This window comes from Pristiophorus japonicus, chromosome 3, assembly GCF_044704955.1.
Source record: "Pristiophorus japonicus isolate sPriJap1 chromosome 3, sPriJap1.hap1, whole genome shotgun sequence".
Taxonomy (NCBI): Eukaryota; Metazoa; Chordata; class Chondrichthyes; family Pristiophoridae; genus Pristiophorus; species Pristiophorus japonicus.
In genome coordinates this window covers 115,134,826-115,156,223 of record NC_091979.1, presented here as the reverse complement: position 1 = coordinate 115,156,223, position 21,398 = coordinate 115,134,826, and the positions used below count along the sequence as shown (strand labels likewise).

General features: G+C 44.4%; 1 protein-coding gene across 2 annotated transcripts in view; it reads right to left on the bottom strand.

Moving 5' to 3' along the window:
• Positions 1–3,211: 3,211 nt before the first annotated feature.
• Positions 3,212–21,398, bottom strand: part of rapgef4a (Rap guanine nucleotide exchange factor 4a) — a 317,823-nt gene continuing 299,636 nt past the window's right edge. For both annotated transcript variants that reach the window (XM_070875728.1, XM_070875727.1), the window contains exons 22-27: positions 14,486–14,576; positions 8,878–8,928; positions 6,552–6,639; positions 6,216–6,280; positions 5,382–5,436; positions 3,212–4,747 (exon numbers count right to left, since the gene is read on the bottom strand). In XM_070875728.1, coding sequence (XP_070731829.1) covers positions 4,620–4,747; positions 5,382–5,436; positions 6,216–6,280; positions 6,552–6,639; positions 8,878–8,928; positions 14,486–14,576 — 478 coding nt within the window. In that variant the 3' untranslated portion in view covers positions 3,212–4,619. The remainder of the gene's footprint in view (positions 4,748–5,381; positions 5,437–6,215; positions 6,281–6,551; positions 6,640–8,877; positions 8,929–14,485; positions 14,577–21,398) is intronic.

Here is a 21,398-nt window from a genome sequence, read left to right as displayed (position 1 = left end):
AGGACCGTAACTCAAGGGGGAGATGTATAGAAATAAATGATCCTGTATTCGTCCTCAATCATGCCATGGGGCCCAAATGGCTTGAGGGCACTGTAATTGACAAAGAGGGGAATAGGGTCATCGTGGTAAAACTCAACAATGGCCAGATATGCCGTAAGCATTTGGACCAAGTAAAAAAAAAGGTTCAGCATGGACACTGAGGAACCTGAAGAAGACCATGAGATGGAGCTCACACTACCACCAACGAACGAGCAACAAGAGCAATCAGAAGAATGCACAGTCCCTGATGTCAGCCCGGACAGGCCGGAATCACCACAGGTGAGAGACACTCACGTCAGTGTCCAACAACCAGAGCCCCAACTGCGGCGCTCCACGAGGGAGCGTAGACCACCTGAAAGACTAAACCTATGATCCCAGTAAGACTTTGGGGGGGGAAGGTGATGTCATATTTGTAACTACAATGTAACACCACTGTGTTACTGTATACACTCAACTTAGATGCACACCTTGATCACAGGGGGTGAACTTGTGGGAGACACTCCTTACCTGATCACACAGGTATATAAAGGGAGGTCCCACTCACTTCTGGAGTCCTGTAATAAAGAGTTAAGGTCACAGAGTGGCCTTGTCCCTGGAATGTGCCTCGTGTGGCTTCATGCTGTAGAGTAAGGACTTTACACTGGTCACAGACGAAAAGGGAAAAGGAAATCACATGAACAGGCATGAATCTGCAGACAAGTGGAGCAGCCCAGCAGCTAACCCCTTGGTTGATTTGCTCCTGATGACCACTTCCTGCATGCTTGACCTTATTCCCACCAAACTGCTGACCACCCAACTTCCTTTCCTAGCTCCCATCTTATCTGACATTGTTAATGGTTCTCTCCTCTGGTACGTTCTACCTCTCCTTCAAATCTACCGTCATCATCCCTGTCCTCAAAAAAACAACCCTTGACCCCTCTGTCCTTGCAAACTACTGCCCCATCTCCAACTTCCCTTTCTTCTCAAGTCCTTGAATGCATTTTCGCCTCCAAAATCCGTGGCCATCTTTTCCAGAACTCCATGTTTGAATCCCACTTAACATGTTTTCGCCCCTGCCACAGCACTGAAACAAGCTCTCATTAGTCACAAATGACCTCCTTTGTGACTGTGACAAAGGTAAACTATCCCACCTCATCCTTCTCAACCTGTCTGCAGCCTTTGACATTGTTGACCATGCCATCCTCCTCCAATGCCTCTCCAACATTGTCCAGCTAGGTGGGACTATACACGACTGGTTCCATTCTTATCTATCTAATCATAGCCAGAGAATTACCTGCAATGGATTCTCTGCCTGCTCCCGCATTACTTCTGGGGTCCCCCAAGGATCTATCCTTGGCCCACTCCTATTTCTCATCTATATGCTGCCCCTCGGCGACATCATCCAAAAACACACTGTCAGTTTCCACATGTACATTGATAACACCCAGCTCTACCCAACCACCACTTCTCTCAAGCCCTCCACGGGCTCTAAATTGTCAGACTGCTTGTTCAACATCCAATATTGGATGAGCAAAAATTTTCCCCACTGGGAAGACTGAAGCCATTGTCTTCAGTCCTGCCACATATGCCGTTCCCTAGCCACTGACTCTATCATCTGTCTGAGGCTGAACCAGACTGTTCGCAACCTTCACGTCATATTTGACCTTGAAATGAGCTTCTGACCACATATCCACGCCATAACTAAGACCGTCTATTTCCACCTATGTAACATTGCCCGTCTCCGCCCCACCTCAGCTCATCCGCTGCTGAAACCCTCATCCGTGCCTTTGTTGCCTCGAGACTTGACTATTCCAATGCACCCCTGGCCGGCCTCTCACACTCTTCCCAATGTAAACTTGAAGTCATCCAAAACTCGACTGCTAACTCGCACCAAGTCCCATTCACCCCTGTGCTTGCTGACCTAATTGGCTCCCAGTTAAGCAACGCCTCGATTTTAAAATTCTCATCCTTGTTTTCAAATTCCTCCATTGCTGTAGCCCTCCCTATCTCTAATCTCCTCCAACCCCACAACCCCCTGAGATATCTGCGCTCCTCTAATTTCTGCCCCCCTCAACATCCCTGATTTTAATCGTTCAACCATTGGTGGCCATGCCCTCAGCTCTGGAATTCCTTCCTTAGACCTCTCCGCCTCTCTTTCCTCCTTTACGACGCTCCATTGACCAAGCTTTTGCTCATCTGCCCTAATTTCTCTTCATGCGGCTCGATGTCAACTTTTTTTTTGTCTTATCACACTCCTGTGAAGCACCTTTCAGAAGTTTTACTCCATAAAAGGCACTATTTAAATACAAGTTGTTGTTGTTGAAGTAGCAATGATGTTGCAGGAGGTAATTGTGGGGAGCAACAGCTCCACGACACTCCACACCATCTCCATTAGTCTTGGCCAATATTTATCCCTCAATCAACATAATAAAAACAGATTATCTGGTCAATATCATATTGCTGTTTGTGGGAGCTAGCTTGTGTGCAAATTGGCTGCCACATTTCCTACATTACAACAGTGACTACACTCCAAAAGTACTTCATTGGCTGTTAACTGCCTTGAGACGTCCACTGGTCATGAAAGACGCTATATAAATCCAAGTCTTTCTTTTTATTTTAGCATACCCGAAAGGAAGTGGAGGCAGGTTGTGGCCACTGTAACCAGTACTCATCACTGCTAGGAAAGAAAAAAACAAACATTCAGATAAATGAGACAGTAATGGTCTCAAAACAGCTGAATTAATCTTTTTGGCTCTTTAAGCTTACTTCTGGGTACTACTCAAAACTGAGGAATTCAAGATGCCTTTTTATATGGGAGTCCTTCGTAAGCCAAATAGACCTAACTAAATGCTGGAAATCATAATGGTGCTACTGTGTAATTTTCATATTATAATGAAGTTCCCACCTGTTTCTGGTTTGCTTGGCCTGCCAAAAATGGCCATAATGTGCAAAAGAGGCAAATACCCCACATTACAAGTCTTTGCCCCATTTTCCTCTGCATTGGAGAAATATGGTGCAGTCAAGACAGGAAAATCAGCTCTACTGTGTACCAGATAATAGAATTCAATTGGATTAAAATTTTAATCTGTGTTGATGAATGGCAGAGCAACTGCTTAGTACCGGTTTACATGAAAACCAGATATAGCAGCTACACTTTGTGGAAACAGCTTAGCTTTTATTTACTTGGGGCAACACAGTATACTTTGTACAGTGCAACTCTTGCTTTATTCGTGCTAACATTAGAGACAATTAATTACTGTATATTTAATGACATGTTATTTATAGACAATGAATACAAGGGAATGAAAACTTCAACTCTCTATAGCAAAAATGCAATGTAATGTAATAGGTTGCAGGCCAACCTGTAAACATACATGAAATTATTAAAATTAAATAAAATAAGCAATACTTTTGGCACAGTATCCATTATAGAACTGCCATTGACAAATGCATTAAGCAAGCGTGTATTCTTTTTTACTATTTACACTTGCTTAATAGTGCTAAAACAAATAATCAACATTCAGGATTTCCCACAGATTTCAGAAGCAGTGTGGTGCTGTCACAACAACATGGCATTTAACATTTTCAGCTGCCTGGGGGCATGGTTCCCTGGGGATTTGGGGGGGTGGAGGTGGGGGCGGGGAGAAAGTGATTGAAATTTCAGAAAATAAATCTGGTGCATTTTGGGCATGTATGTTGCAGTTTCTAAATTCAAGTTTGCTTATTTAAAATTCATTTTTTTTTTAAAGAACAAGTTACAAAACATTCTATGAAGAATAGAAGTATGGTGTCAGTGGGGCACTCAAGATTAGTTAGCTGTGCAGTGCTTAATTAAAGTAGTGTGGTACTGATAAGAACAGCAGGCTCCTGCACCATGGTGTTGAGAGCTGCATACAGCAACAAACATTTTGAATGAAGCACCTTCTAAGCAAACAGAAAAGACCTATATTCAGTTACAATTAAAATGCATGAAGATGAAAGGACTAAAGCTTACTGAGAATATTGAAAAACGAAAAAAAGTTACATGAAATGCTGGAATACTTCATCAATTTTACCGTGTGCAGTTTGTGCTATTTTCCCAGTTTAAGTTTAATGTGGAAAGTTTAGAAATATTTTTTAGAAGCATCAATCAGTAAAAATATCAAACATTTTGTGCCCTTATCATCTTAAAACAAAACAATCTGCTTATAGAATCTGAACAATTGTAAATTGTTTCATATATTAGAGGACCATCTCATCAGTGTGCTTAAGTACATATAGGGCAACTCTTGGCACAAATTCTTCTGCATTGTACGCATAAGAATCTGGAAAATAGAAAACCCTACTTTCTTCTCTCAATCACCCAATAAGGTGTAGAGGATATTTTGGTCTTTGTGAAACAGTATGAATTCCAAATCTTGGAAGAGGCAGTTATAGTAGCTGTAACAGGGGGCTAAAGATGATTCCAATTCAGAATGGTCTTCCTTCCTCTGGCATGAAGGCAGTTGCAATACTGCCCAGTTTCAAAATTATTATTCTTAATACTATAAACTACAGAATGCCCATTGTGCTGAAATACAATAAATATTTTCTTTTATGGCAGTGCAATAGTTGAAAATGACTTAAGATCGGCGTGGCTCCAATCTGTGAGACAGTTGTGATAAAGTCCTCTGATTGTCGATTACATTAAGCTGTCGCACATATGCACGCACATCCTGATGGTTCTTGTTTGCAAGTGATGAATCTGGATCTGATGAAAGAGAAATAGTTAGCTGAAAGAATTACAAAACTAATTTAGATTTAAGCAGATGGTATGAACAAATTCAGGAAGAATCCCAACTTGGTATAGTTCACATTAAACCACACTAATAATATAGTGAAAAGGATAAAGCACTCATTTGCTAAATCATATATGAGAATTCAATGGAAGGATAGCAAGATTATAAAGCACCTATCAACACGATAATGTTTTGTATGTACAGACTGGATTAACGAGTTAATCTCAAGGTCAAAGTAAAAATCAACCAACGTTTTTTGTACTGTTTCCACTTGGGTTTATTTGCCCCTGCTGAGTTGTACGATTCTTCCTGCTCCCTTACTGTGAAATTAATGTCTAAAGTCCTTCAGAAACAAAATGCATTCAGGATCCATTGATGCATCTGTAGATTAAGTTTATTAGCCACCACCAACTTGAATGTAAACAGTTTCAGCAACATTTCTATATATCATTATTATGACTGTGACGAGTTTGGATCTATTCACTTCTAGATTGCTCAGAGAATCCTCTGACACAAGTTCAAGTAGGAGAGACAAATCAGAGAGCAGGGATATTAGGCTCAGGGAATACCTGGCATTCAGTTCGTATTCACATATTACTGACTTACTGAAAGGCTGACTTCTGCAGTGTCTGGCTGTCCTTACTGTGTTGCCAATCATATGCTGAAACAAAAATAAAAAAGTTGAAGTCAACTAAAACATAAAAATCTTAAAACATCAATTGTATAAGTACGTTGGAATAGTCGAGTCTGGAGGTAACAAAGACATGAATGAGGGTTTCAGCAGCAGATGAGCTGAGGCAGGGGCAGAGAAGGGCAATGTTACGGGAGGTGGAAATAGGCAGTCTTAGTTATGCACTATCCTCAAAAGATTGGTGAGGGAGGAGGGAAAATTCACAACCTTAAATGCTGAATTTTATCTACATTGGAAAATATGAACAATTCCCTGAAAGTTGGTGTGTTAAAAATAGGTTTATTTCTAATAGACATTGCATATGTATATCTAACTTGATCATCAAGTCTTGGAACTGAATTCTCACATAACTCATTACGTGGAATATACAACACAGGGACAGGCCATTCAGTTCAACTGGCCCATGCCGGTGTTTATGCTCCACACTAACCTCCTTCAATCCTTCTTCATCTAACCCTTTCAGCTGTTGATGCTGCTTGTAAAGTTAGCTACAGAAGGTAAAAACAAATGTAGCAATGAATATGTAAGCTACAATATTAGAAACTGAACAGTTTTGATATTTTCCATTTAAAGAATGAAAGAACATATTATCACTATGTTCTCAATAATGTTAAATCTGAAACACTAAAAACTGTAGCAAAAAATAATGCTACCATAATTTTTGAAAGGATGAACACAGATCAATAACTTAAATGAAAGTGGAAATTCCTCTCTTTCCTTCCCCTAAAACCACATATTTTGAAGCTTACCATTTTTTCAAAATTGACAAGATTATCAACGTATGTTTTGTTGCCTTCGTGGGTAAATGTCATGTCTGTAAAGAAAGAAGCAATCAGCAATCAATTTCTTCCAATTGCAAAAGACCTCAAGCTGGCATTACATTCTTCACACATTCCTGAACTGATTAATTTAATTAGGTAACATGACTTAACCAGCTTTAGCTAAGTATTATAATTATCGCTTGTTCTTATTTAACTGTTTTGGATGAAGTTATTAAAGCAATAAAAACAATCCACAGTTAGCAGCTTGATAAATGACATTTGCAATGCAATGCAATGTACGAGGAAGAAGAATGATTGAATTACCTTTTATAAGTAAAGGCATGAAGGGAATGATTGGTGGCTCCAGTTTAGATACTGTAAGTCTGTATGCCCTATGGTTCCTGGAAGGATCCTACACAGAATTGTTTAGTATTTAATATCCATTCAATAATTAATTTACTGCAACAGAAATGCTAATCAGGTTTGTGTTAACATGAAATACAACTGCAAATAAGTACAGAGCAAGTACTATGGGGCCGAAATTGTTCCCTTCTGTAAGAGCCGTGACCGCCTCAAAGAGGACATGGATCGGTAAGGACGCACCGCGTAGTCGGCGACATTTCATAAATTGTCCATTTTTTTTCAGCGGTGCTCGTCATGTTGCCGCCCTGTCGGGCACGCACCGATCCCCCACCGACCAGCGGTGACCCCTTTCCACCCCACGTGGGAATTTGCCACACGGGAACAGATCGGCCTCCACTCGGTGCCCCGACAGCTTTCCCCTGCGAGAAGCTGTGTGTGACTGGGCGCGCGTCCACCCTTAAAGGGGAGTGCACTCTGCCGCTGTCGGCAATTTATTTTAATTGTCGGCCGATTCCAAGGTTGGCCCACAATAGCGGCCACGGGTTCAGCCCGGCCTCCAACAGGCAGCCCGGCACCCCCTCTTGGGTATCGGGCCACTGGCCTGGCCGAAACCCTCCCTGGTGGCCCAGCGGCCCAAACTAAACTAACTGCAGAGCTCGCAGCGGCCCTCCCCTTTAACTGAAGGGGAGGGACGTTGTGATGCGTCTGCGTGCGCTGACATCATCAGCGCGGCGCTGATGGCACCGACTGATGTCCGCCCTGCTCCACGCTGATCCGCCCCGAACACCGCAAGGAAGAAAAAAAATGTAAAAAGCTGAATTTCGCTCTACTCCCGCCCCATGGATTGGGATGGAGAGAAAGCTTCAAGATCAGTGAGTGCACCTCCTTTTGGTCAAAGGGCAATTTCAGCCACTATAGCTTAAAACAAAGGAGAATTTTAGAAATAATGGACTGGATTTTTGGCTCGCTTGCGCCTCTGTTAGCGCCCCAGAGGTGTGATAAACGGTGTTTCTTGGCGTTACGGCGGGCGTCCAGCTTTTACCGCCCGTCCGGCAAATTCGGCTCATGGTTTGTGGCAGCGCAAAAACTTACCACCCCGCCCTCTTGTTTCATCTAGATCATGACACCAATCATCGTGCAACACTCCACCAGCTTCCCAGATGCAAAATTAAGTCCTAATGCCTCATTTAACGCCTGCCCCAGGAAACGTCTGAAAAACCAGGCATTCCCAGGGTGCAGTAGGCGCTATTGGCAGCATATTTAAATGGAGGGATGAGGATCCTACATCGCAGGTCACATTGATTGCAATGGTTGCACGCTGTGTGAAGCTCCTACTTGTAAATGGCACTTTTATCTGCCATTGCAGTGCCCTTACAGGGTGAATGAGAAAATTTAATGGGGACATTACTAGTTCGCGAGCGTATCATGCTCCATGATATTGCCAGGTAGCGTCAAGCTAGAAGAAGGGCCAAGCCATGTCGGCCCATGGATGAGGAGAGGCCGAAGACATCTGAGGAGTTGGCCTTACCCTCCACAGATTTAAAGTACAAATGCTCAGACTTCCAGCTCTCTGAGGAGCACTGTGTGAGAAGGCTGTGCTTCCAAAAGCAAATGCTGACAGAGATATGCCATCTCCTACAGGCAGACCGATGCCTGGATCGCTCTGGAGGCAGCCTTCAATATTCCCCTCAACAGGTATACAAATTCATTGTAGTGTGCTGCATGTTGCATGTTGCACAACTTGGCCATCATGAGGGGCCAGGCACTGCCAGTGGGGATTGCAGGCCCACCTCAGGAGGAGGAGGACAATGAAGAAGAGCCTGACGAGGCCCCCATTGGACAGCCACACCATCCATGGAGGAGTTGCCAGCTCATAATGGACCGGTTCTCCTAAATGGAGGAAACTGAGGGATGGAGCTAATACTGGACACGCTATGTGCCCCCATAAAGGCACATCTCCGGTGAATATTGGAATGATATACAAGACACCAATGGCAAAGGATGAATCATAAATTTTACTGTAACAAAGTAACAAGAACTCCCCCCACCAAAATAAAACCATACAATACACAACGTTATGTTGCAGGGCACTGAACAACAATGAAGTTCTTTAAATCAACAAAATATGTTTAACTCAGCGATTTTCGGCTGGGGCGCAAAAAAAACAATCTACAACCCAAAAAAATTCAGACATTTATCGTGGAAATCAACAAAACCCAAATATAATGACCATTATGTATCTTTATCAATATTTTTTAAATGACTGTAAAAGTTAAAGCATACGCACCATCAATCTTTCAAATTCTGAATAGATTTTCTTGAATTTACTTGGAAGTTTCTGCAAAGATAGGGATGAGATTTTACATTTTGTATTACAAATGCAGATGTGAAAATACCAAGGATATGTCCTGGGGAGCAGTATAATTTGGTAAAATGTAAACATAGACTTGCTGGATAATTCCCAAATGTATTATGGTCTGCTTCACGAGTGATGTTATTTATCTCAATCCACTGATGGTTATGATGCATTTAATTATTGCACCTGAAGTATATTCTTACGTTGCCTTGACTACATAGATTTCCTAACCCTCCATCCTTTCCATTGGTGACAACAAATCCCTCACACCATGGAGCTGTTCTCTTTACCATACGTATTAATGAGTGTGTTCCATTGTTGGATATTTTCCTCATGTTCAGCACCATAAGTGAGCCTCCACTCTCTACAACCTGGAGAGTATCTTAATCTACCTATCTCAGGGATTGAACAGACGCTCTCGTCACTGTATTTAGCTTACTGAATATGTCATGAGCCCATTCACAATCTCCTAGATTTCTATTGGACCATGGCTTAAGCTATAAGCAACACAGCAGGTTCAGTAAAAATAACAAATAAGCAGTAACAAAGACAATACTGGAGTTTGCACTATTTTTGTTAACAACTTTTAACTTATACTCCCTCCTCTGATACAAAAAATAAACAAATGCCACACTTCATTAACTCCACTGATACTAAACCTGGAGTGGCATCAATGAAGTAACCCTTCACATGGGAGTAAGTATGGCTCAAAGGTCTTGATGTGCCACCCCCAAAATGTGATGTAGAAAATGGTACAAGACTACTCCCTGGGACATATCACGAGCATCCTTTGGGGCCGAAATTGGTCAAACACATGGTCCACCCATTCTTAGGTGGTCCCTGGGCGGTGCGTCATTTTTTACCGTCCAGTACCGCTGAGGCTGAGTGGATGGGAATTTCATCGCATTTTTCCCGGCGGCAAGCCGAGCAGAGTGCAGCGGGCGGGAGCGGAATGCAGTTGGTGGTGTGCGGCGGAGGAGGCTTTTCAACTCGGGAATCTTCGGCTCCCGAATTGTGTGCACCTGCATGCTGCTGTGAAGCTCCGCCCCCCCAAGAGGCACCGATGAGAGGCCAGAGAGCGCTGTGGGGGGGAAGAGATCTCTGTGGGGGGGGGGGGGCAGGGGGGAAGAGATCTCTGGGGGGGGGGGTGGTGGAAGAGATCAATGTGGGGCAGGGGGGGGGGGGGGGGAAGAGATCGCTGTGGGGCCCCGCTCCCAAAAAATTCCCAAAGTGCTGAATTTCGACGGTTCAAGAGCGGTAGGTGCGACTATTTTCAGGCGGTGTGCAATTTCGGCCCCTCTATCTCATCATCCATCATCATCATAGGCAGTCCCTCAAAATCAAGGAAGACTTGCTTCCACTCTAAAAATGAGTTCTTGGGTGACTGAACGGTCCAACACGGGAATTACAGTCTCTGTCTCAGGTGGGATAGACAGTCGTTGAGGGAAAGGGTGGGTGGGACTGGTTTGCCGCACGCTCCTTCCATTGCCTGCACTTGATTTCTGCATGCTCTCGGCGATGAGACTCGAGGTGCTCAGCACCCTCCCGGATGCACTTCCTCCACTTAGGGCGGTCTTTAGCCAGGGTCTCTCAGGTGTCGGTGGGGATGTTGCATTTTATCAAGGAGGCTTTGAGGGTGTCCTTGAAACGTTTCCTCTGTCCACCTTTTACTCGCTTGTTATGTAGGAGTTCCGAGTAGAGCGCTTGTTTTGGGAGTCTTGTGTCAGGCATGCGAACAACGTGGCCCGCCCAGCAGAGCTGGTTGAGTGTGGTCAGTGCTTCGATGCTGGAGATGTTGGCCTGGTTGAGGACGCTAATGTTGGTGTGTCTGTCCTCCCAGGGGATTTGCAGGATCGTGCGGCGACATCATTGGTGGTATTTCTCCAGCGATTTTGAGGTGTCTACTGTATATGGTCCATGTCTCTGAGCCATACAGGAGGGCGGGTATCACTACAGCCCTGTAGACCATGAGCTTGGTGGCAGATTTGGGGGCCTGATCTTCAAATACTCTTTTCCTCAGGCAGCCTAAGGCTGCGCTGGTGCACTGGAGGCGGTGTTGAATTTCGTCGTCGATGTCTGCCCTTATTGATAATAGGCTCCCGAGGTATGGAAAGTAGTCTACATTGTCCAGGGCCGCGCCGTGGATCTTGATGACTGGTGGGTAGTGCTGTGTGGCGAGGTCAGGCTGGTGGAGGACCTTTGTCTTACGGATGTTTAGTGTAAGGCCCATGCTTTCGTATGTCTCAGTGAAGATGTTGACTGTGACTTGGAGTTCAGTCTCTGAATGTGCACAGATGCATGCGTCATCCGCGTACTGTAGTTCGACGACAGAGGTTGTCTGAATATCTCATAACTGTAATTCAGTTGCCCGCTTTCAAAACTGAAAACCCCAGTCTTGCAGTTTTTTCCAGTTTTGTCACAAGACTCAGTCCTTTGATTATAAGGTTCACTCTTGTCATTGAACTGCCTCCTCTGCATCTCAGTGACCAGAAGTGGGCACAGTACTCAAGGTGTGGTCGGTCCACAGCATTATACAGTTTGAGCATGACTTCCTCCGATTTGTACTCACCTGTTCTGTTATATAGTTCAGCAATACATTTGCTCTGCATTAGTTCGATTACTGCTGTGATTGCCATGTTGAGCATCAATTCTTTCAAATTCATGTTTGCAATTGTGAAAAGAATGCCAAATCAGTTTTAATCCTCTTGATTCAGTTCCCATTTTCTACTATTAACTAAGTATTATTGAGGCTGAAAGGGAGATCAGGACTCGGGAGGAAGGTAACCATACAACACAGAGAATGGTGCATTAAAAACACAATGAAGGTGACACTCTATTCTTGATGAAACTTTTGCAAACAAAACATATTTGTATGGGAAGAGTGTCATGCCTATTTGATTGAATATGAATGCAAAGTACCTCATTTGCAGCAGCTCGTGTATTTCAAACTGAATATTATCTGTGGCAGGAACCAACAAGTTAAATGACTGCCAGTTAGCTGTGCATGGATGTTGGTGTTTAATTTGCTATGATTGCCTCACATCTGCTAGACTTGTACAGTAGTTCCTACTATGGATCCATTTAAATCTTTTCCATGTTGTTTTAATGATTTCAGTTGATAAGATGCACTTGAATACACCAAATGGATAAAATATGCATCATTAGGTGGATTTAACCAAAACATTTGCAAGCAATATCGTCTTTTCGACACATTTACTGGCTTATTTCCACAGAAAAAAAGCTTTTATTATTTGTAACATGGTGCCCTGCGATGGGACTTATCTGATTGAATCCTCCACATTTTCCATAGTGCGTTCTCTCCCAATAACCATTATACATGCACACATTTTCAGTCTGAATTCTAATCATAAGTCTACATATTTTAATATTCATGTATGGGTAACAGGCATCATTAATGACCTAGGTCATTAATTTGTCTGGTCATACACCTGGTGCATGCCTGAACCCAGCAGGGACATCTGCTGAGAAAATGGGGAAGGAAAAGCACAACTGGAGGCCTGCTGCTGCAGGACTGACCACTAGCCACCAGGGGTAAAGATTAAAGGGCACTTGCAAGAAAAAGAAGGCTGCTCATCACCTTGATCACTGACTTCTTTACACCTTCTGATCAAAGGGAGATCCAAACGCAAGTTTCATCACCAGTTCCTTTGGGTGCCCTGTGCCTCAAAGCCTCAAAGGAAAGTGAGGCAGGAGTGCTAGGAATGCCCCCTCCTGCTCATTTCTATTGAAACATTTAGCCTGCACCTAGTGCAGGTGCAAGTTTCTCCCTGTCCCTCATGAGAAGCTCTGAAAATCCTGGGACAACATAAAAGGAGTGGAGACTTTTTATTTTCTTCTGATACAACTTTGTATTTACTAATGATATAACTGCATTATTGTAAATAGTAATATATCTAAACTATATTACATTTGTATTAGGTAACAACCTTGGTTCAAGTGGTAGCACTCTCACCTCTGAGTTCATGTCCCGCTTCAGACACTTGAGCATCTAAGCTAGGCTTTCAGTTCAGTGCAGTACTGAGGGAGTGCTGCACTGTCAGAGTACTCGCTCTAAAATGAGATGTTATATCATAATAAGAACATAAGAAATAGGAGCAGGAGTAGGTCATTTGGCCCCTCGAGCCTGCTCCGCCATTTAATAAGATCATGGCTGATCTGATCATGGACTCAGCTCCGCTTCCCTGCCCATAACCCTTTATTCCCTTATCGCTCAAAAATCTGTCTATCTCCGCCTTAAATATATTCAATGACCCAGCCTCCACAGCTCTCTGGGGCAGAGAATTGCACAGATTTACAACCTTCTGAGAGAAGAAATTCCTCCTCATCTCAGTTTTAAATGGACGGTCCCTTATGCTGAGACTATGCCCCCTAGTTTTAGTTTCCCCTATGAGTGGAAATATCCTCTCTGCATCCACCTTGTTGAGCCCCCTCATTATCTTATATGTTTCAATAAAATCACCTCTCATCCTTCTGAACTCCGATGAGTATAGGCCCAACCTACTCAACCTATCTTCATAAGTCAAACCCCTCATCTCCGGAATCAATCTATAAAAGATCCATGGTGCTTTCAAAGATAAACAAGGAATTCTCCTGGTGATGCTTTCAAAGATAGACAGGGGAATTCTTCGTGTGTCCTGGCCAACACTTATGCCTCAAACACCATCACCAAAAGCAGATTAACTGGTCATTTATCTCATTGCTGTTTGTGGGACCTTGGTGTGTGCAAATTGGCTACAGCATTTCCCAACATTACAACAGTGATGGCACTTCAAAAGAACTTCCTTGGCTGTGAAGTGCTTTGGGATATGCTGAGGTTATAAAAGGCACTGTATAAATGTACCTTCTTTCTTTGCTCTTTCCTGGCCCCATCCCCATGTCCCAGTTTCTCTCTATTTACTTGGCCTTTCAGCAAATGCAATCAAAAGTATCAACATTTAAAGCTGCAATGAGATTTTAGGAATAGCACCACCAGAAACATCCCTCATTCACTTCCTGAGTTCTGTCACTATTTATTTTGAATGGGACTAACTGTAATCTTTCGTTTAACAATAACACACACATATACACACGAGCATGAAATAAACAAGCTCCAAATCATATTTCTGGATAGGCGACTCAGAATCCTACAGCACAGAGGAGGCCATTGGACCCCATCATGCCTGTTCTGGCTCTTTGAAAAAGCTATCCAATTCATCCCACTCTCCTGTTCATTCCTCGTAGCCCTACAAATTTTCCTTTGCAATTATATATCCAATTCCCTTTTGAAAGTTACTATTGAATATGTTTCCACCACCTTTTCAGACTGCATTCTAGATCATTACAACTTCTGTCTAAAGACATTCCCCTCATCTTCCCCTGGTTCTTTTGCCAATTGTCTTAAAAGCTCTAAATACAATTTTAAACATCTTAAAATTTTAAATTTTTTATTAGTACTCAAAACTCTGCTTCCCGACTTAATATAAATTGGGTCATAACCGACATCATTGGATCTGAAAAATAGTTGGTAAAAATGACCTACCTCCCAGGTCTGTGTGAGACGGCTTACAGCTACATTGCTCAGTCCCATTACAAGAGCAAAAAAGGAGTTCAAATTTCTATATTCTTTGCAACTGAAAAGGATAAAAAAAAGATGCATACATATTATTATTAGACAAAACAAGATTTATCAATCTTTTGTGCTTAGCTGACACACTCAGACTAAAAGCAAATAGATCAAATACAGCTATTTACCATTAATACCAATTTGTCTCAAACCAGATACATTTTACTGATTAACAGCATCATAGGCAGTCCCTCGGAATTGAGGAAGACTTGCTTCTACTCTTAAAATGAGCCCATAGGTGGCTGAACAGTCCAATATGAGAGCCACAGTCCCCGTCACAGGTGGGACAGATAGTTGTTGAGGGTAAGGGAGGGTGGGACTGATTTGCCGCACGCTCTTTCCGTGTCTGCGCTTGATTTCTGCATGCTCTCGCCGATGAGACTCGAGGTGCTCAGCGCCCTTCCGGATGCACTTCCTCCACTTAGGGCAGTCTTTGGCCGAGGTATGGACTCCCAGGTGTCGGTAGGGATGTTGCACTTTATTAGGAAGGCTTAGAGGGTGTCCTTGAAACGTTTCTCTGCCCACCTTTGGCTCGTTTACCGTGAAGGAGTTTCGAGTAGAGTGCTTGCTTTGGGAGTCTCATGTCTGGCATGCGGACAATGTGGCCTGCCCAGCAGAGCTGATCAAGTGTGATCAGTGCTTCAACGCTGGGGATGTTGGCCTGGTCGAGTACGCTAATCTTGGTGCGTCTGTCCTCCCAGGGGATTTGTAGGATCTTCGGAGACATCGTTGGTGGTATTTCTCCAGCGACTAGAGGTGTCTACTATACATGGTCCATGTCTCTGAGCCATATAGGAGGGCGGGTATTACTATAGCCCTGTAGATCATGAGCTTGGTGGCAGATTTGAGGGCCTGGTCTTCGAACACTCTTTTCCTCAGGCAGCCGAAGGCTGCACTGGCGCATTGGAGGCGGTGTTGAATCTCGTCGTCAATGTCTGCTCTTATTGATAATAGGCTCCCGAGGTATGGGAAATGATCCACGTTGTCCAGGGCCATGCCGTGGATCTTGATGACTGGGAGGCAGTGCTGTGCGGCGAGGACAGGCTGGTGGATGACCTTTGTCTTACGGATGTTTAGCGCACATACAGACGTTGAACTCCAGGACATTGTCGATGTATCTACTGAGGTGTACGAAAGCCTTACGCTAAACATCCGTAAGACAAAGGTCCTCCACCAGCCTGTCCTCGCCGCACAGCACTGAGTAACAGCATGTTGCATTCCAATGCTGTGCAAATTGGTTCAATAAAGGTCAGAACTGGTCATCTCAACTATTGCTAACACAATAAGCATGCTAAAGACACAATTACTGATCCTATTATTTGCTTATGAATGCTTGCATTTAATGGCCTATCGCTCAGTTTAAAATAGCACAACGTGCCGAAATCTAAATTTAGGTGGCGACGCTTTTTCGGAAACCTATCCTCGTGATCAACAAGAGCTTCCCAATTCTCCCCCTCCCCCCGCCCCCCTCCAAACAGTAAGGATCTGGGAGGAGATTGCTTCTAAAATTAGCATGTCTTTTCTAGTCAAAAGAACTAGAGGATGGATTAGTATAAATGCAAAATACTGTGAATGCTGGAATTCTGAAACAGAAACAGAAAATGTTGGAACTATTCAGGTCAGGCAGCATCTGTGGAGACAGAAACAGAGTTAACATTGAAAGGTTAACTCAGTTTCTCTCTCCACCAGATGCTGCCTGACCTGCTGAGTATTTCCAGCATTTTCTGTTTTTATTGAAGGATGGATTAGTGTGGCTCAATAATATCTGTAGATGAGTGAGCGAGAGTTTCTGTAAATTATGGTCCAGAATTTCCACAATGAGCTATTTACTTACTGATGGCTAGAAAAACGTCAATACAAACCTACAACAGCACTGAGATTTTGTACGATGCAACAGCAATAATACCTTAGTTATAATCTCACCGTGGGAATTACAAGGACCGGTGACACGTGTGTTGAGTAATGGCGGAGGCGGTTGGCACAAGAGAAATGGAGAAATAAACAGGGCCCTGAATGACTTAACCACCCCAGCACATCATTAAAATATTCATTTTGTGACATAGGCAGCCCCCTCCCCCCTTTCTTCCTCCTCAAACCTAAAGTATAATGTTGGAAATTGCGAGGTTATGCAAATCAAAGAGCAAGTTATTATTTAAATGGAGAAAAACTGCAAAGTGCTGCAGTACAGTGGGACCTGGGGGTACTTGTGCATGAAACACAAAAGGTTAGTATGCAGGTACAACAAGTGATCAGGAAGGCCAATGGAATCTTGGCCTTTATTGCAAAGGAGATGGAGTATAAAAGCAGGGAAGTCTTGCTACAGTTATACAGGGTATTGGTGAGGCCACACCTGGAATACTACATGCAGTTTTGATTTCATATTTACGAAAGGATATACTTGCTTTGGAGGCAGTTCAGAGAAGGTTCACAAGGTTGATTCTGGAGATGAGGGGGTTGACTTATGAGGAAAGGTTGAGTAGGTTGGGCCTCTACTCATTGGAATTCAGAAGAATGAGAGGTGATCGTATCGAAACGTATAAGATTATGAGGGAGCTTGACAAGGTGGATGCAGAGAGGATGTTTCCACTGATAGGGGAGACTAGAACTAGGGGGCATAATCTTAGAATAAGGGGCCACCCATTTAAAACTGAGATGAGAAGGAATTTCTTCTCTCAGAGGGTTGTAAATTTGTGGAATTTGCTGCCTCAGAGAGCTGTGAAAGCTGGGTCATTGAATAAATTTTAGATCGAGATAGACAGTTCCTTAAACGATAAGGGAATAAGGGGTTATGGGGAGCGGGCAGGGAAGTGGACCTGAGTCCATGATTGAATCAGCCATGATCGTATTAAATGGTGGAGCAGGCTCGAGGGGCTGTATGGCCTACTTCTGCTCCTATTTCTTATGTTCTTATGTTCTTAAAGTAGCTGGCTGTCTCTCACAGGGCACAAGTGCCCAGACGAGACCTATCCATCCATCAGAGAAACATGTTGTTATGTATGTAAAGCTGTAAATACCATGTCTAACCACCAGAGGGCTTATCCCCTGGAGTCCCAAGGGATCCCACAATCCCTTGGGAGCACCTGTACATAAGGAGGCTTCACAGGCTGGAGAGGCACTCTGAGATCTGTAATAAAGGACTACGGTCACACCTTACTTTGAGCTTGCAGTATCTAGTCTGATACTTCATTCAAGACATAACACATATGGCCATGGATATAAAGTTCCGCATCTGAGGTATGAAGACAAATTGTGATAATGCCTTCAAATATTTTATTAAGTCAGACTGAAGATATTGAAGGAGTGAGTCACACCGGATCCCTATTATTACGGCTTTGCTGCAGGCCCAGAGATCGGAAAGTCTAGTTTGTAAATAACGAGAGAAGTAATGGTTCTCCTGGGGGACCCCACTGCACACACCTCTCCAGTCAGAAAAACATCTCTTCACGACTACTCTCGGTCATCTATTCCTTAGCCAATTACATACCCAAGTTATCACCGTTCCTTTAATACCATGTGCTTCTATTTTATGAATAATTCTGTCATGAGGTACTTATCAAATGCCTTTTGACCGTCCATATATGCAACATCTATTGCACTACTTTCAACAACCCTCTTTGTTATTTCATCAAAGAACCTAATCAGGTTAGTCAGACATGATTTACCTTTACCAAATCCGTGCTGCCTGTCCCTTATTAACTTCTCAAAATGAGAATTAATTTTGTCCTTGACAATGGTCTAGTAGTTCCCACCACTGACATTAGCCTGTAGTTGGCCTGTAGTTACCAGGTTTATCCCTTGTTTTTTAGCAGTTTTCCTGATTACATCTCTGTGCTGACCTTTCCTTCTCTAATCCCGCATTCTTCCTTTTTTGAGTATCGCAACATTTGTACCTTATTTGGTCTCTGCCCTCCCAACTCCCTGGCTCAGCCTATATCAGAGGTGCACTTTATGACTGGCATTCATATCTGCTAATTAAATTAATTGTTTTTAATGACCCTGAAATTCCGGCCTCCCCGGCTCATAGACAAAGAAAATAGGAGCAGTAGTAGGCAATTCGGCCCTTTGAGTCTGCACCACAATTCAATATTGTTATGTATGTATGTAAACCTCACCAATATGTAAGACTTGTCACCAGGAGGCACACCTGTGGGAAACCGAAGGATCAGCAGGTATAAAAGGTAATCGACCATGCTGCTTCCTCACTCTGGAGTCACATTAAAGAGACCAAAGTCACAACAGTTTGAACTTACAGTACAGTCTTGTGAAGTTATTCTGAACACAACAATTGGCGACGAGTAACGGATCACGAACTTTCACGCGGTAATGGCTGTCATTGGTATTCTTGAGAGATTTGTTGAGGGTGATGATTGGGAAGCCTTTATTGAGTGTCTCGACCAGTACTTTGTGGCCAATGAACTGGACAAGGCTGAGACGGCGGTCAAGTGCAGGGCGATTCTCCTCACCGTATGTGGGTCTTTGATAAATGGCCTCCTCAAAAATCTGCTGGCACCAGACAAACCAACGGACAAGACTTACACAGAGCTGTGCACGCTGGTTCGGGAACACCTCAAGCCGAAGGAGAGCATCTTAATGGCCAGGTATCGTTTTTACACACACCATTGCTCCGAGGGCCAGAACATGGCGAGCTTTGTCGCCGACCTAAGATGCCTTGCGGGACAGTGCGAATTTGCCGGATCTTTTCGTGAAATGTTGCGGTACTTTTTCGTGCTTGGAATCAGCCACGGGGTCATTCTTCACAAACTGCTGTCTGCCGAATCCCTAGATCTGAGCAAGGCCATCACGACAGCACAGGCTTTCATATCCACGAGCAACAACACAAAATAGATATCTTCACAGAATCGAAGCTCACCGGCAAGTACTGTGCATAAAATAATATTTTCAGCAGGCAGAACTGTACATGGCAGGGCCTACACGACTACAGAGGCCAGGCCTAGGGTGACTCAGAGTCCGCCGTGGGGTATGAATGCGTATCCATTAACACCATGTTGGCGCCGCAGGGGCAGTCATAGAGCCCATCAATGTTGATTCAAGCACTATGTGTGCAAGGGCTGTGGAACAATGGGGCACCTCCAGCGAATGTGCAAACGACCTCTGATTCACCATGTGGCAGAGTCAGGAGAGGACGACCGATCCAGTGAGGATCACGCTGAACGAGCAGGAGAGGCAATTCAACCTGACGATGAAGAGGAAGTATATGGGATACACACCTTCACCACCAATAGCCCTCCGATAATGTTAAAAGTTAAACTCAACCGCATTCCAGCCTCCATAGAATTCGACACAGGGGCGAGTCAATCAATAATGAGCCAGAAGGCATTCGAGAGGCTGTGGGGCGACAGAGGACAACGACCCAAGCTGATCCCGATTCAGGCAAAGCTGCGCACCTACACCAAGGAACTGATACCAGTTATTGGTAGTGCGGACATAAGAGTATCCCATGAGGGAGCGGTGCACGATTTACCATTGTGGATTGTTTCAGGTGATGGGCCAACGCTGCTTGGTAGAAGGTGGATGGGGAAGATTCGATGGAACTGGGAAAACCTCTGTGTACCTTCTCCGGCGAATGACGTCTCCCTTGCTCAAAGGCTGAGCAACCCCGTTTTCAGCTGAACCAGGCATCGAAGTGCAGATCCATTTGCAGATCTCCGAGGCACAGGCCGCTCATCACGACCATGACGAGGTAAAGATCAACCGAGCAGCGGTACAGGCGCGGTACCCACCACCCAAAGCCGACGACCTCTTCGCGATGATGGAAGAAGCTCCAGGTCGACCAAGCAGTGTGGGACTCCGGCCGAAATGATCCGAATGCGTCTTCCAGACGCCAGAGGCAAAATCTCTGGGGAGGAAGATCGCGGCAGTCGGCATCACGGACACAGACGTGAGTGCGTCCAGACCACGGGACGAGAGTGCGGCCAGACCACGGGACGAAAGAGCATCCAGACCACGGGACGAGAAAGCGGCAGACCATGGGATGTCGCCGCAACAAAACAGAGGCATGTGTTGCCCAGCAAGGAAGACGACTGGGCTTGGGGCAAAGGTAAAGGGGCGGCCGCTGAGAAGGCCAGGAACCCACTACATTCCAATAAGTTGTTTGCACTATGTAACCCAGTGAGCGCTCTTTTGCGGCCAATGATGTATTATCATATGGGGACGGGGGTACCTTACAACAAGCCAAAGTAGCGAGCGAACGCTAAACGGTCATATATGTATCTGACAAAGTACTTGTAGCAAGTGATGTGTTATCACACGGGGTTGGGCGTGTTGTACAGCAAGCCAAAGTAGCGGGCGAGCCCCAACTAGTTGTACATTTTTCCAATAATGCGTTCACGGGACAAAAGAGACGTACCAAGGAGTGTCCCAATATTTGCTCGAGTCAGTCAAGTTGCCAACCTCACAGTTTTTGGAGAGCAGAGGCACTATTATCAGTGCTTTGTTTCGAATATGTCTAACACTGTCTGTGCACTGCAACATGATCCGCCATGGACCAGGCACTGAGAACGGCGCTGATGCCCTCAATTGGCTACCGTTGCCCACCACCGGGATGGAAACAGCGCAGCCTGCAGACCTGCTCGTTGTTATGGAAGTGCTAGAGAGCGAGAGGTCAACCGTAACAGCTCTCCAGTTTAGGAACTGGACCAGCCAGGATCTCACGTTACCGCCTTCTAACGGCGAACCGCTAGACGGGATGTTGCAGCTTATCCGTCGCAAAGACGAAATGCTCATCCCATCAGATTGCTCCCTATGGGGCAACCCTGCAACGTTGCAAAGAAAGGCAGAGAGGCGACACATAGTCGGTGGTCCTGGGCCT